General features: G+C 35.6%; 2 protein-coding genes across 5 annotated transcripts in view; one reads left to right on the top strand and one right to left on the bottom strand.

The window, feature by feature from the left end:
- The window catches only part of LOC117219862 (endoplasmic reticulum aminopeptidase 1), a 42,774-nt gene extending 33,450 nt beyond the window's left edge, over positions 1–9,324 (bottom strand). For all 3 annotated transcript variants that reach the window (XM_033469383.2, XM_076523754.1, XM_076523757.1), the window contains exons 1-2: positions 8,843–9,324; positions 2,897–3,824 (exon numbers count right to left, since the gene is read on the bottom strand). In XM_033469383.2, the coding sequence (XP_033325274.1) occupies positions 2,897–3,026 (130 nt within the window). In that variant the 5' untranslated portion in view covers positions 3,027–3,824; positions 8,843–9,324. The remainder of the gene's footprint in view (positions 1–2,896; positions 3,825–8,842) is intronic.
- A 2,361-nt stretch (positions 9,325–11,685) lies between these two features.
- On the top strand, positions 11,686–15,197 carry LOC117219843 (high affinity copper uptake protein 1). Of its 2 annotated transcripts, none has more exons than XM_076523468.1 (7): positions 11,686–11,832; positions 11,937–11,990; positions 12,069–12,202; positions 12,288–12,347; positions 13,039–13,289; positions 13,727–14,152; positions 14,505–15,197. In XM_076523468.1, exons 2-5 carry the CDS (start codon positions 11,985–11,987, stop codon positions 13,235–13,237), a joined length of 399 nt encoding a protein of 132 aa, XP_076379583.1. In that variant the 5' UTR covers positions 11,686–11,832; positions 11,937–11,984; the 3' UTR covers positions 13,238–13,289; positions 13,727–14,152; positions 14,505–15,197. The 2 variants fall into 2 exon arrangements, with proteins under 2 accessions (XP_076379583.1, XP_033325218.1); XM_033469327.2 differs by having other exon boundaries at positions 13,727–14,261.
- Positions 15,198–16,064: the final 867 nt, after the last annotated feature.

Genomic DNA, 16,064 nt, shown 5'->3' with positions numbered 1-16,064 from the left:
GAATACTTGTATTCACTTTTATTTTATCCGTTGACCGAAAAGGATTTACGTGGAATACAAAATTGTGTTCTCGTTTGAGTAATGTACACAATTATGATATTGCGTATAATATTAAAGGAACTAACTTAATATTTTTGTATCTGTTTGAGATTAACGTTGATCTTCTTATTAAACTTAATCAAAATAGTTGGCCGCTTGAAATGGCTGCTGGAAAATTGGTATTCAGCTCGAACGCTTGTAATCTTGGCTCAAAAGAGACCTAAATCCTGCCGTCTGAGGATTAATACGCTTTAGATGTATTAAAAGGTTTTAAAGTTATATGCACAAGAAAGCTCGCCGAAAGAGAACGAATTTTCACGAATCAATTATAGCGGATAATATTAATCTTAGAGTCAGTATAACACTTCTTATATATGTGTCTAATGATCAAATTAACCTAAATAGTAGGAATGTAAGAAGCAAACGTTACGACACGTTTTTAAAGGATGATTAGGTGTAATAAGTACACGATTGTCCGAAGTTTATGCGTGATAATGTAAAAGTGATTTAGAAGGAACAAGGAAATAAGCGAGGGTAGCTGGTGCAAGGAAAAGCGAGAGTGAAAAGGTTTGGAGAAAGGGACGAGCCGAGGGTTGCTGCCTAAAGTGGTTGGTGGTTTATGACTTCTAATTTTTACCTTTAGGCACGTAGCTGCAATTAAGGCGGAGATTTCAGAAGCTAACAAGAAAAATGACACGCTTGGTCAAGTTTGATCATTAAACTGCGAATCTTTGCGCGGATATTAATATCGTATTATACTGCATTATCATTGTGTCAACTGGAACCGTATATAAACATTTCTTCCCTCCCAAAGTCCCGGCTAATTACATTCGTTTCGAGCACTGCGAATTTCGTTTAATAAGAAATTGCTGGAAACATATAGAAGATAGCAAATGTTTGAAATTCAAGCTAGCATCATTGTATAATATTGAAGCTTGAAATATGAAAATTAACATCGTGCAATAATATTTAAATTGAAGGTGTTTAAACCGAATAACATCTAACAAAGATTTAAATACTAACCAATAAATTTCATATTAATCTTAAATTATATTTTAAGTTTATCACTTCATATTTTAGCTTCAATCGAACCAAAAGGTTATACAACAAAGTGCTGTGCATTATTGATTATGTAAGTTTTCCAGAAGTTGCACTTCATTTTTCTGGAATTTATTGCATAAGCAATTTATTGCTATAACTCTGACATATAGGGTGCGCCCCGCAGGCCCCATAAAAACTTTACCACTTTATTCATTTTTATAAGGTAAAAATATTGATGAATTATCGATCGAGTCTTCGTCGATGCAAGTTCGACATCGACGCATATTTTGTGAGCAGTCATTTTATTACATAAACATGGTTAATGTAAATTAACCATTAACATTAAACTAAATAGGCTTATTATTTATTGAGAACAACGGGTGTTCTGTATTTAGAATTTCGTGTGGACTTATGGATAACAAAAATTCTTTCTTTTTGATGATCCGAATAATAAGAAATTGCTTGTTGCTTCATATGGATCGAGACTGTGATAATACAAATTATCTATTGTAATTGTCGTATTGGGTATTCGTACATATATGTCGCCATGGTAAGACTTGTGTAAACATATTGAAATATATGAAGAATATGAGAAAATGTTTAGGTAAAAATTTCACGATGTTTCTGTACGTTACGAATACAATAAATACTCTTCAATTGTCCTTCAGTTTGTAAAGAAAGATGAACAATTTGGAAAGAGGAGATACAATTATTCGAGCCTTGCTCAAGAACTTGCTGTTTTTATAGTTATTGACAATTAACTGTGAAACAAGTAATTATAAAAACGAGCTACGAGCCACGAATAATCGTATCTCCTCTTCTTAAATTATCCATTTTTATTTATTTATTAATTTACTGTACCTATAATCAACGTTCCATGAAAATAGGAATATTGATCCTTATAAATTTCGAATATACTTCTTCAAATTCTTTATTAAAAAGGAAGGAACTATTTTTTAAGTGGTTGAAGTGATCTAAAATACCGTACATACCAGTGTAATATGTAACATTAACGAACTTTGATCTGTGATATCTAAAAACCTGATTCTCAACTCAACATAATTTGCAGCAATTCATATCTTGATGTAAGGTATCATTTGACCCGAAAGTAAGAATATAAATTCGGAAGCGCTAAATAGGACGAATGGAAACCTCATTTTTTGGGTCACTCATTTTCTCCACTTTCTAGAAATTCTCATGAAAACTCCTGATTAGCCTGCGGATCTTCGAGGGAAATGAAAGCTGTCCACATTAATTGCAAGAGCGTAGCACAGACAGATTTATTTCTTCTGTCAACAACTTTGATAAGTTGCGAAGAACGCAATAGTATCTTTAACCCTAGAACGACAACCTTCTATTTTCCGACACAACTGCCACTCAACATGTGCAGTAATTTCTCCCTAATTCGCGCTCAAATTGCGCACAAAAATGGACAATTTTGGAAGAGGAGATACGATTATTCGAGCCTTGAAGCTCGTTTTTATAGTAACCGATTGTCAACAGCTATAAAAACGAGCCGCGAGGCTCGAATAAATCGCATCCCCTCTTCTCAAATTGTCCATAACTGTTTACATATTCAGTGACAATTGGAGAAAATTTACTGTACATCCATTTTCGTCGTGATTGCATAAAGATCCGCAGTCCGCTCATGATTCATGATCTCGGCTGCTGACGATTGTTCAGCTGCCCTTATCGGATCATCTCCTCAGCCAATTAGACTGTCGGACACCTCGACGGGCGCTCGACTTCTTGTTTCGGTGGCGGTAGAGAGGAAGAGGCGCGTTTTCGCGAAGACAAGTGGAGTTGAAGAACTCACCTGAGTTCGCCGGCACCTCGGTGGTGTTGGCGGTTCCGTTTTGCCCGGGACTACGGGAACTGGAGGTTCTGCCGAGAGGTTCCATGCGGATCGCTTCGCTGCTTTCTCGCGTCGACGTTCCCCCTGGCATTTTGCTTTTCTCCCTCTGGCTGGGTTTTTATCCGGCGAGCGTGTTGCAAGCGCGCGGCGGAAACTTCGGGGCGGAAGGCACACGCTTCCTTGGCTCTCTATTCCCCGTGACTCTCAGCGAATTACATTCTTCGACGTTGATGCTTCCGAAGAATGACACACTTTTCACTCCCTTTCTCTCAACGGTGTATCAACCGTGCGGGAAACTGTTGCGCTGCGTGCGATTCGCGACCAATGCACTCATCATTTTCGAAAACGCGCGGCCGGGCACATACTTTCATCGGATCTATTTGCCTTAGCTCATAGACGGATATCAAGGCGAGACGATCTACTACGTTATATTGGTCCCCGTGCCTCTATAGTTACAGATTATACGTGTATAATATTTATATCTTATTACGTGTATATATACTTTTTGATGCACGTATATATTTTTATGTACGCATGTGTATATATTTTTGTATGTACGTATGTAGATATATATATGTATATATAAATAGAAAAAGCCAAGCTCGTAGTATAAAATAACTTTCGTTGCGTAATTTACATAAATGGTACAAAGAAGTTAATGGAAAAAGCGGTGCACCGAAGCTAGTGGCGATCGAGCTTCCGTTTATGCACCCGTTCCGAAATGACGGAGTCCGGCAAACTCTGTTTAGTGTAATGGCATTGGATAGTGCGTTATCGAGTTTCGTATATGGTAGTCTTGTAAATTGTGTAATTGATTTTCCTCCACTCTAGTTGTTAAAGGGCCCCGTTGACGAATTCGTCGAGCACGATGCTCCGTTCGAAAGTGCACCTGAAACAGATCATCGAGCAATTTACTGTGGCTCGCAAAAATTCAGTCATCAATTCGGCTCATCAATTTTCACCGGCTTTTTTTGTTTGTTGACTAGGAACTTTCGAACTGTATGGCAAGCTTGTAATCTATTTATTGTAAAATATTGTTTGTAATTACCGTAAAATATTATATCAATTATTGTAAAACATTGTACTAATTATTGTAAAACATTGTTTTAATCATTGTGAAACATGACTTACGATTTTTATTACAATTCAACCAACAGCTTGAACGATGAAATTTATTGAGCAGTTCATTATAAGAAAATTTGTATAACTTTAAATGTAAATCAGAACTTTACAATTCTAGCGTTATTCGGATCCAGCAATATTGCTTAATAATTAAAACATCAATGTAATTGAGAAGAATAAATTTCCTCTGTGAGCACTTTCGTGGAGCACTGCGGATAGAACATGCGTGTGAGCGTGACTGTCAGTTTGCGAGAATAACAACAGATCTTGCTGCAACAGTGACATCGTTTCTCCACGTTGTGGATCTTTATATGATTTTCGAGATCTGCAAATGCATAAATGGAGGAACGCGTGTGTTCGAAAACGAACATCACATCTATTTTATTATTGCTGTAAGAAACTTTGTTTTCTCTCACGGAATATTCTATGAAAATAAATACCCATAATCTAATTATAACTTTTATTACTAGATTTATGTGTTCCCGACTTTAGCGTCACCATTCCGAGCGTGTCAAGTTGCCAAAGTGTACAAATACGACACTCGTTCGCCTACTTTTCAAGGAGGTTGATTGCTTCTAGAACAGAAGTTCGTGAAACGAGATCACTGCATCAACAAATCTATTCTGAATAAAATTGATTTCCGAAATATAAATAATATATAACAATTAATATATAGTAATATATTAATATATAACAATTAATATAATAATATATTAATATATAGCAATTAATATAGTAATATATTAATATGTAACAATTAATATATAAAATATATTAATATACAGGGTGTCCCAAAGTTATAGTACTTCCGAGAAATGAGGAGTTCCTGAGATCATTTGAAGTAAATTTTTCCTTAGCGAAAATGCAATTCGTGACTTCGTTTACGAGTTATTAACGAAAAACGAGCGCTCGAAGTCTAGTTACGTTGATTGGCTCGGCCGTCTCGCGTCAGTTGGTCTCGCCTCTCATTGGTCAGTGTTTTTCGTTGATAACTCGTAAACGAAGCCGCGGATTGTATTTTCGCTAAGGAAAAAGTTACTTGGAATAACCTCAGAAACCCCTCATTTCATGGAAGTACCATAATTTTGGGACATCCTGTATACATATTTCGAATCTTTGATACGGTTGTTTATAAAAGTATTTGCAACTTTTCAACTGAATTGTTCGCAGTTGTTCAAAATGTACCAGATTTGTAGCAATACGAAGATACTATTAGTAAAATTATGAAATAATTCAGTTTGCGCAATGTGTGCTATACGTACAGAAATAATTAATTACAAGCTTGAGCAATAAATGTTTGATTCGATCAATTTTAGAGCGTTAATAACGGAGAATAATAATAAATCATAATAATGACGCAATCAATTTTACAAAACAGAATTATGCATTATTTGGATAATGGTACACGGTTGGATGGCTCGGTGTTCGTTTTAAGTAGAAATGACCTACAATGATCAGGAACACCTAATTCACCACTTATCCTCTACAATTTCCTGTTCTCAAGAATAATTTACTTATTTAAGAAGAAATAATTTTTATAATAGTCGTTCCAGTTGCGCGACAATGCAACATTTATAAATTTTCATTGATTTTATCGGACATACAATTATTCCGCCCCGTTACCATAATCAACCCGCGCGATGACACTGCACACGTTCCGATCGCACACCACGCAGTTTAATTTTATACCAACAACGAAGACGGTAATTATATTCACCTATATTTTCGCGGGGATTTCTTACATCTCCTTATTCAGGCAGACTCTAATGCGTGTGCACAAACCGTGCAAAAGTATTCATGCTATACATACGTGTACACTGTACACGCATATATACATATATATATATGTATGTACGAGATTAGTATTACCACGGAACTTTCGTTTTAAACGCAGCGCTGTGCTCGAGAAACCGCGCTAAAAGTTGTTGACGACGACAAGAGGATTGTTGGAATTATGAACGGCCTACTCTTTTTATTTCGCTGGCATTTAATTAAGCATTCAATGAGTCGATACTACGTGAGTGATTCGGGTGTTTCGATTTTATCAGCAACAGTTCTTATTCGTTAGCCCGTTTCGTGTTCCGATGCATGAATTGTTTAGTCAGTGACCCGGCAATAATTAATATTCCCAATATAAATTAACTACATATATTTTCCTCGACGCAATGTAGCATACTTTTACATCTTACACTACAGAAAATTTTCCCTAATTGACGCCCACATTGTACACAAAAATGGACAATTTGGGAAGAGAAGCTCGTTTTACCGATTTAACAAACGGTAACTCATAAATAAAATAACCCAAAAATAACCATTTTCGTGCACAATCTGTGCGTCAATTGGGGAGAATTTACTGTATATATAAAAATGGGAATCATTCCTCTAAAATATAAATTGTAAGAGGATATTTCTAAAAATATTCTAATCCTTATTACAAAATAATATTTAATTCCGATCAAGGATTTATGAATTGTAAAAATAGAAATTAATTATTAACTTTTCGATACGTATTTGCAGGTAATATAATTGTGAAAATATCCTCTGGTCGAATTTAGATACGATGTAAAAATTGCAAAAGACTCGAATAATTCGATACATGTATCACATTATGTTCGATTGAAATGAAGTTTCAAAGGCTTGGTTTTAGTTGTTCTTAATGGTACGAATTTAATTATTGCTTCACAAGTGAACTTAGCTAATCAAGGAAATATTTTATATAATACTTCGATAAATTGGTTCTCAGTAAAGAACAATTTATAAATGTAGAAAAATGAGCGAAATAGGAAGTTGTTAAATTAATAATAGGCGTCCGGCGATTATTTCAATAACAGTGTACGACTGTCAATTATGATTACGTGATCGAATTCCGTGCAATCAGGCTCACTGCGACAAAGTCTAGAGTTAACAGATTTTCAACTAAAACGTTTAAATTTTACAAAATATGAAAACTTACTATTAATTTCAGACGCCGCGAACAAAATTTCTATTATTTATATTTTGGAAATGATTTAACGGGCAATTTGAAAATTTTCTAACAGGATCACCGATCCCTTTGCAAAATGGTACAACAAAATTCCAATTCTCAAATTAATAAAATACATTTCTTTCAAATACAGTCTTTTGCTCGTGAATGAATTAAACAAAGAAATTATTCGTTTTTAATAAAAATCAATTTCCTCCATCAATGTTCATGGCTCGAAACATCGAATTACAATTCTTCGATTTCGTGAGACAATTTTCCTGTCGGCACCACCGCCAAATGGAATTGGATCAAACGAAATTCCACCGCGCCAATAGACAAACATCGAATTCTACAAATCACTTACAACTTCCGATCGTTCGTTTTCTCCACGTTCTGTCGACACGAACCTTTGAACTCGATCTCGCTCGATGTACAACTCGTCGAAATAAGCGAGAAGGGTGTACAACTTTCCCATCATTCCGTCGCGGTAGTAGGGTAACAGCATTCATGTGCGCGTGTGATGCACGAACATCGTGATAGAGCGTTGACCCTGCCCAGTCAGTCCGCGGTCGAGAAATCCCTCCAAACGAACAAATGCAGCGAAAAACACTTTCCTACCACCTTCGCGCAACACTTTCCAATTCGAAACATTCGCCGACATTCCCCTGAGAGATATCGTTCGAACATTACACATCGCTTTACCACAGGATACCGAACGTGACGAACGTAAACACCGAACGTTACACCCCTGGAAGAAAGTATTCGATCAAACAAATCAAGCACCCATACAACCGTGAACACATTTCAAACGATTTTTATACATATTAAAAGTTTCTAGAATAATGCTTGTATTTATGAAAAATCAAAATTATCTTTTATTTATAATTGTATATTTTGAAGCAACGCATCTTAAACAACAAAAAAATGTACAGATTTTAGAAATAGAAAACGGATGAATTTTCTGCTTGAGAAACGTGTCAGGGTTAACCGTAAAGGCTAACGAAGCAACAAAGGCAACGACAAAGTTCATTATAAATAAGGAAAATGTAAATATAATAACATAATATAATATAACCTTAAATATCCTGGATTTTTTTTCAAACTTCGGAATAAGAAATCACTGATTCAAGGAAGGATTCGATCAATCACTTCGAAATTAAAGGAGATGTGAACCATTCAAGGTATTAAAAAGTATTCGAATGTTTTGTAATGCCACTTACTCATGGTTCACACGATTAATTAATTTTTTTAAACAAAAGTGGTCACTATTTTTACACAGCGTTGTGATTTTACACATCGACTGATCTTGCGGAAAATAATGATGGATATAAAAATAATAGATACCAAATTAAAAATAAAACAGCTTCTTTCACTAGGGCGGCTAACTTCTTCTCACCCCTTCTCCTTACGGTATCCGAAGAAACAAAAAGGCGCACGAAGAAAGATGCGCAAATGAATGTACACGCATCAAAAATCGACTAAAAACAGTCGGTCACTATTTCGGTACATTGTCGCATCGTGTATCGATTAATCCTGAATTTTCTACGAATCCTATAAAACTAAATAGAGCGACAGCTTCCTCCGACAGGGTAGCGAACGGTTACTCCACCCTTCGTTTCGATTGTTTGTAAATAAGCAACAGCCCCGCGAGGAAAGGTCCGCCAGCAGATTCGCACACCCCTACTAATTCTTCGAGCAATCGCATTTACGGTTTTGATCGAACACGTTCAGGGGTGGCGGACGGCTGGGACGCGTACGGAATGTGTCGCACGATATAAACAGAACAGGTTTCGAGCGGCGGATGCGTATATTTAGAGACTGACCTCTGGGCCAGGGTGAGCCGAGGTGAGCTGATCAAGCCGGCGAGGATCTCCCTCATCGGGGAGGACATCCAGCAGCGTGTCAATCCTCTTCGCAGTCGGCCGTTCCTCCTCATCCGTGCGTCGGTTTCCTGGTTTCCGCCTCGAAACGGAGTGAGAACGCGAGGTGCCGGCTAGCGATGCATCGCAAAGGGTTTCGACATGGGTAAAGGCGTCGCGAGGACGTTGACGACGGCGACGGCGACGGTGACGGCGACGACGAAAGACGACACAGGGGCGTCTATTTCCTGGAGCACACCAGTCGGCGAACGATCGAATCGCGGCGATCGCGGTCCGTGGACTCGAGATTGACTCGCGGAACTGAGTTTCCCTCGCGTAGGAAGAACAGCCAGGGCATCGTCGACGCAGCCGTCAGAACGGTGAGGATTGCACTGAGGGGAGTTTGAGAATCGAGCGTGGCTGAATTTCCGGACGCAGGGAGGCGCGGCGGTCAGGATCAGCCACAGGTTGCGCCCGCCTCGTTCACGCAGGCCGGGCATCTTGGCTGAGGGGAGGACACCCTCACCGACAGAAAGAGAAATCGATTAACTTAGGCATTCACGACTACGCGCCTCCGGCCGCGCCACCCCCCGGATTTCGATCGCTTTTCGGGGGTTGCCTCGTGCCACCACGTGTTACCGTCTAATGACCGAATTAGCTGGTCGTCGTTAAGCCGAGGGTCTTTAAGAAAAGTTCACGGATTACTGGGACGAGCAAACATTTTTTTGTTGGTTTTACCACTCCTGAATTATGGCACTTGCTGAGAAAGTAATGTGCGCGAAATCTGGAAACGATCGGACCATGGGAACCCGTGACGCATTTACGTTGTGAAGTTCACAAATATATATATATATATATATATATATATATATATATATATATATATATAAATTTTGGTTGTCTTATTTTATACAAAATTATTTATAATGTAGTCAAATTAATAAACATGAAAAGTAAAAAGCATTCACAAAGAGAAATACGAGTAATTTTCGTGTTTTCTATATTCTGTGGACTTGTGTTGCATTGCCCAATCACTAGATTGCGGATATTATGAATGTTATGAATGCAAAACATTAAAAGCATTTAAAGGATATAAAAAGCTGTATGTATATATATATATATTTATTTATTATTATTATTATTATTATTATTATTATTATTATCATCATCATCATTAATATATATATATATATAATAATAATATAATAATAATAATAATAATGTATAATAAAATGTATAAATAAAATTAAAAATAGCGTGATGCTACATAATATGGAAACAATATATGTACGAACGGAAAGATAAGCGAAGAGAAGGAAGGAAAAAACGAGAACTACTCTTTTCTTTTCTTTTCTTTTCTGTCTCACGCTATCTTAATTCGTATCTTAACGTTGCTTGGGTTTCTTTATACCTTAACATATCAATCATTTTTAACGTAAAAAGTCCTTTTTAATACTTTAATATTTTTGTTTTAGGAGTGATGTAGTAGATATCATTTATTTTACTTACGAAATATGACAAAGTGGGCGATTATATTATGTTTTTTTTTGTATATGTTTAAAAAGACATAAAATTACCTTTTTTGTATATATATAATGCTAATGTAAATACAACACCAATACAAAATGAACACTTTTGTATTTTTCTCGTATATAAATAAAATATAATTGAGAAGATTGAAATAATTATACATTTCAGATTTCAATAAATTACGATAGCGTACAAGCAATTTTATTAGACGTTACAACTCATTACCGCGAATTAATTAAAAAAGAATAATGTAATATTTTAGCATCCCATAAAAAAGATATTCATTTTCGTTATTTTCTAGTCTATTAACGAACACATTTGAATAGTTCCCGATGTTAACAATATTATTTTATAAGATTTCGTTCAATTTCATAAATAAAACGCCCCTTCTACTATTTAACCCTATTTACTCTCTAAACAAGGGTCCCTAATTTATTACAAATTTTTAGTAAACTAAGCTATTATGACAAGCTAAGGGCGATATTCCTGAAAGTTTCTAGCTAAGTACTGAGCGATTAAACAGAATTCTTTTATCGGTAGGCACCCTTGCCATCCCCACTTGTCAAGCAGATTCTTTAGAAACAATATTCCTACTATTTAAGGAAGCGATACAAAGATCCCAAACCTTTAAACATTGTGTTAACGGGCACACCGCATCCGATGTGCACAACTTTGGGAGACCATCTGGAGCTAAAAGGCTATACTCACCCCTGTACCTCTCATAAATTAACTGCCACCGAAATAGTGTCGGTCCATTTGCCTTCAATTTCTACTGAAAATAATCCACGTTCCAAAGTTAAACTTTAGACATTATTTTATAAAACACTTTCAATTTATTTCATATCTTAGTTACTTAATTGAGACATTTTTGTTTCAAAATTTCGTCAGATTTTAAGGTTTTCGATGTTTTAAGTTATTCGCTTTGTTTCTATATCCAAATTGAAATACATTTTAAAACCATTTACAATTGTGTAAAAACATTTTTCACTTTGCACGTCGGACCTGTTATTAACGATAATAAATAAAGGAAATAGTCGCGAACGAAGAACATATTTCGATTGGCGATATTTATATGCGCACACGATGGATCAGCTTTCAAACGTGCTGATATCTCTCCTCTTCGTGATCATTTCCTTCAACATTCTTTATCTGTTCGTTACACGGATGTATCTCCTCTTTGTGGCCACGATGCACATCCCGCGAGACGTCGCGTCTATTTATAGAAGAAAATTGAATACAGTTATGCAATCTCACGTGGAGTTAATAAGAAGTAGATACTAGCCAGGTAACTACGACATAAATTCCATCGTGTTGTCAAACGATGCATTGATCGGACCGTTTAAAAAATGTTCAATGTCGTTGTTTTAAGAATGCTCGCGGAGCATTCTTTGCACTTTGGTTGACGTGAGATATCAGTATTTCAGGTGAGAATGTTTCCTGTGTTGCCGACTGATAACACAGATATGGTATCTGAGAAATGTGACAAAATAACGGAACAAGAAGTTGATACAGAACAATTTTATTATAGTGAACGCAGTTTCTCTGGTAGCGCTGAACCCATCACTTCAGCAGCAATATGTATGTAAGTATCAGCGCGCTGCACTACGATTATGTTATAACGTGAACATTCAGGTTTCTTCATAAAGTAAATTTATGTCAGATGTTCTTTCATTTTGGTGAAAGCGAAATTATTTTGTTTAACGGATGGAAAGTGGTAGACTGGACAGGGATCGGATGGTCAATGCTTGGGATTATTCTTTTAGTGACGTTATATGAAGGAATAAAGAGTTATCGGTGAGTGAAATTCTTCGTTGATCTTAAAGAAGTTTTTACCGAATGAAATGCTTCCACTAACTCACCTCCTTCTTTATGTATCAAGTGATCATCTTTACGTCGAGACCGCCCGTTACTCGAGACTTAGGAATAGAATACCAAGGACGTACGTAATTTGATAACAATAAAATTCAATTTTATTCCTACAAATTAACAATCACAACGATTGCAAACTAACGTTAAAAACTGCTAACATATTTTTAATTTCATTAGAATATTAATCGTCCAAATCACTTTTACATTTTTACATGGCTATGTTTTAGTAATTACAAGCTGTAAATAAATAAATATATATATATAATATAAATAATAATAATATATACAATATTTTTAATATATATATATATATATTATATGTATTATTATATATATGTATATATATATATATATATATATGTATATATTGTGAAGATACGTGTTTCACATCCAATATATCGGATCTATACTGACAACAGAAAACGTAACTTACGTTACTTCGAACGAATGTTTCGATTGAATATTTTCGTCTTTTCTGTAAATTTCTTTTAATTAAATAAATATAAATTATAGCACGTGCAAATTTTTTATTTGCAGTAGATACAAGTTTCTGTAAGATACAAGCAAACGTGTATATTAATAATATATGAAGATTAATATTGATCGTGCGTGAATAAGATTTTATTTCTTTTTATTTAATTTTAAAGTATAACTTTTTTCTGCACAAATATATTTCCAATATTTATTAATGATCTCCGTTCAAATAAATGAATCGCTATCTTATCGAGTCACAAGTGTCTTTCAAGTGTACTTTGTTTCAGGGCATTACTTTTCTCCAAGATACATTTCGTTCAAACGATCGGACACGTCTTGCAGCTGATCATAGGATACTTTCTTATGCTAATTTTTATGACATACAACGTTTGGCTCTGCTTAGCTGTCGCGATCGGTACTGCCCTAGGTTACTGGCTGTTTTCTTGGGAAAAGTCCAGCGGCGACAATATTGACTGCTGTTTGTAGTAATAAGATCTTGTTCTCTCTCTGTCTAGCCGAAACGAGATTCTACAAACAGGTACGAGTTCAAACCTCATTTCGTAATCTCTGAGAGTGACTAAACCCAAACATATAATATCCAATTCTTAAGAGTAAATTTAAACAAATTCAATTTTATCGAAATTATCACATTCTCTAGCCATTTCGAAACTTTTAGTTTGAAACTTTAATAAAATGATAACTTTATAAAATAATCTCATACGATTGAGACTTTGATCAAATTCTTTTTTCCCCCGATTGAAAGCCAGCATCAAACTTCAGTGTTTTTAATTAATTTTTAAATTAATTTCTCTTTTGTAGATTCCTTTTAAATTGTGAATTACAAACTAACAAAATAATATTTATTGAAAACCTAGTTTATATAATCCACCATTGTGTGATATTAATAATTATAAAACGCTCACGAACGATTTTCTGTCGAAAGAAAATTTTATATTTATAATTACTGTGTTACAGGAACTGTTCTAATGAAGTGAACACAAAAGTTGACTAATCGGTACCACAATATCGTAAAACGTCCATATTTCGATCACACGGTCCGCCCTGTCTCACTGGGAAGGGAATTTACGAGCTTGATCCGAATCTAAGGCTGCATACAAAAAAATAATGTCCAACAATAGTTCAGAGACTATTTTCAATAACAGTACACCATGCGTGTACAGAAGAGAGTTCAAGTCGATGGACGAGATACTGCTTGGATGGGATAGATTCAATGCTAGGGCGTTTCTTACTATCTTCTGCCTCTTTTGCATTTGGTGCATAACATTTTTCTTGACGTATAAGCAGGAAGGTTCTCATGAGGGTCACGAAGGTCATGAAGGCCACGCTGGTCATGAAGGCCATGGGATGTCTATGGGTCTGTGAATTTTTACGCTTCCGGAAGTATGTAAATATTCTAAATCATTTTAGTTAATTAACATCAATCATTTTTCAGTTATTCTGTTTAATAATACTTTACCAAAGATATGTACTGACAAGTAATCGATCGATTGTGAGTTTCATTTTGAATCGAATGTTTCACGAAATATATGTTCTTTATAGACATTGTAGTTAACACCTTTCACTATGTTAAATATATTATCACACTTTTATTTACAATTTTTTATTTATAATATTAAAGTGAAATATAATACGAGAAGACCGAAAAGTCTATAATTCTTCCTTTAGACAGATTTAGATAATTAATGCAATTAGCACTTAATATCGAATTGATATCATTTAATTTTATTTACAGATTATTAACGACATTAGCTCGCTGAACATCATAATCATAAACGATAAAAATCTCATTAGCATCGAAGAAATAAATTGTTAAATTGAAAGCCGTATGTGAAGTACTGTGTATAATATAAAAATTCTGTTGGCAATTTCAAATTCTTGATCTTACGATATACATATTGCATTTTGTACTGCACATACAGTGCACATCTAGTGGAAACGATGGAATAATGACCACTTTTTATGTAACCGTTCTAGCTTCGAATGTAGGAATCATGATTTTAATTTTCATGCGTACTTTGAAGTGAAAATTCATTCATCTTTTATTCATATTATTTCTAATATTTTATACGAATAAGCCTATTTAACTAAGAAACATATTACTATTAAGAATTAAATCGTCTACCATGATAAAGTAGTAAGAAACACCCTAAGAATGGAAACAGAAAAATATTAAAATTAATTCATTCGTTTGCATTATAAAGTAATGATTAAGCTGCAGAGTTTTATGCAAAATTAGAATTGTCTGCACCAGTTGGAAAAAATAGAAAATAAATAGCAGATCTATTCTTTCTTTAATCATTTTAATAGATTAGAGATCTATTTTGTCATAAATGCACAGAATCCGTAGTCTACTAACGATACTTTGTCGAATTTATTTGTTCTAATGTATTAATAAAAAATAAATAAATGAGAAATGTTTGCGTAACCACTTCCAAGGAGTAATTATGAAAATGATGACTACTTTCAAAGAAGTAAACTGGCGACTAACTACAACAGTTTCAATAAATTGGAAACACTGTAACTAAGATTCTTACGTTCTCCTGATGTCTTCACGGATCTGTATTTCGCTTATCCATTTTTTTCATAAACGTACAAAATCCTCAGTCTAATAATGACACGCTATATGTATTTTACGTTGTATCGAACGATGTCGAGGACCAATGAAATCGTTGCGCAACCCCACAGAACCGTGGATCGCGGGCACACTGGATTCGAAGGGAGTACAATGCCGCAGTTTACCGGCAGGTTGCTGGTGACTATCGTATTGAAGTCTTATTGTCTTGGAGATAATATCACGTGCTCATTTTAGCCCCCCTTCCGCTGTTCGAGGGCAGACCCGGCGAGAGATCAACAGTTATCGCGGACCCCTTTCATTTCAGTGCTGCTCATCCGCTTCTCCCCGAGGTGCACCCTCTCAGCACCACCGCCACATTCACCTGTCTTGGCCAGCCTTTGTACATTACGCCTTTTGAACCCGATAATCCATGGGGATTGCGCCCCGACGCGACAGTACGTCATTTTACATCTTTTACCTTCGGTTAGAATTCGCTCTCCGCCGATATCCCTCCCTGAAACACGACTGTTTGATGCTCGAGCTTATTTATCACGGAATTCGTATCGCTGTTCCCTAATACCTTGACATGTTTACGCGAACCATGCAACTCGGCAGTTGAACACGATCGATAACTGCGCGAAAAATAAACCCTTATCGTGCGAATCGTTTCGTTCGATCAAAACTTCGTTACTGGCACAGTGAAAGTTTATTATCCCGCGGCAACTAGGCATTCTCGAC

Source organism: Megalopta genalis, chromosome 7, assembly GCF_051020955.1.
Source record: "Megalopta genalis isolate 19385.01 chromosome 7, iyMegGena1_principal, whole genome shotgun sequence".
In the NCBI taxonomy this organism is placed as follows: Eukaryota; Metazoa; Arthropoda; class Insecta; order Hymenoptera; family Halictidae; genus Megalopta; species Megalopta genalis.
This window is presented reverse-complemented; position numbering and strand designations above follow the sequence as displayed.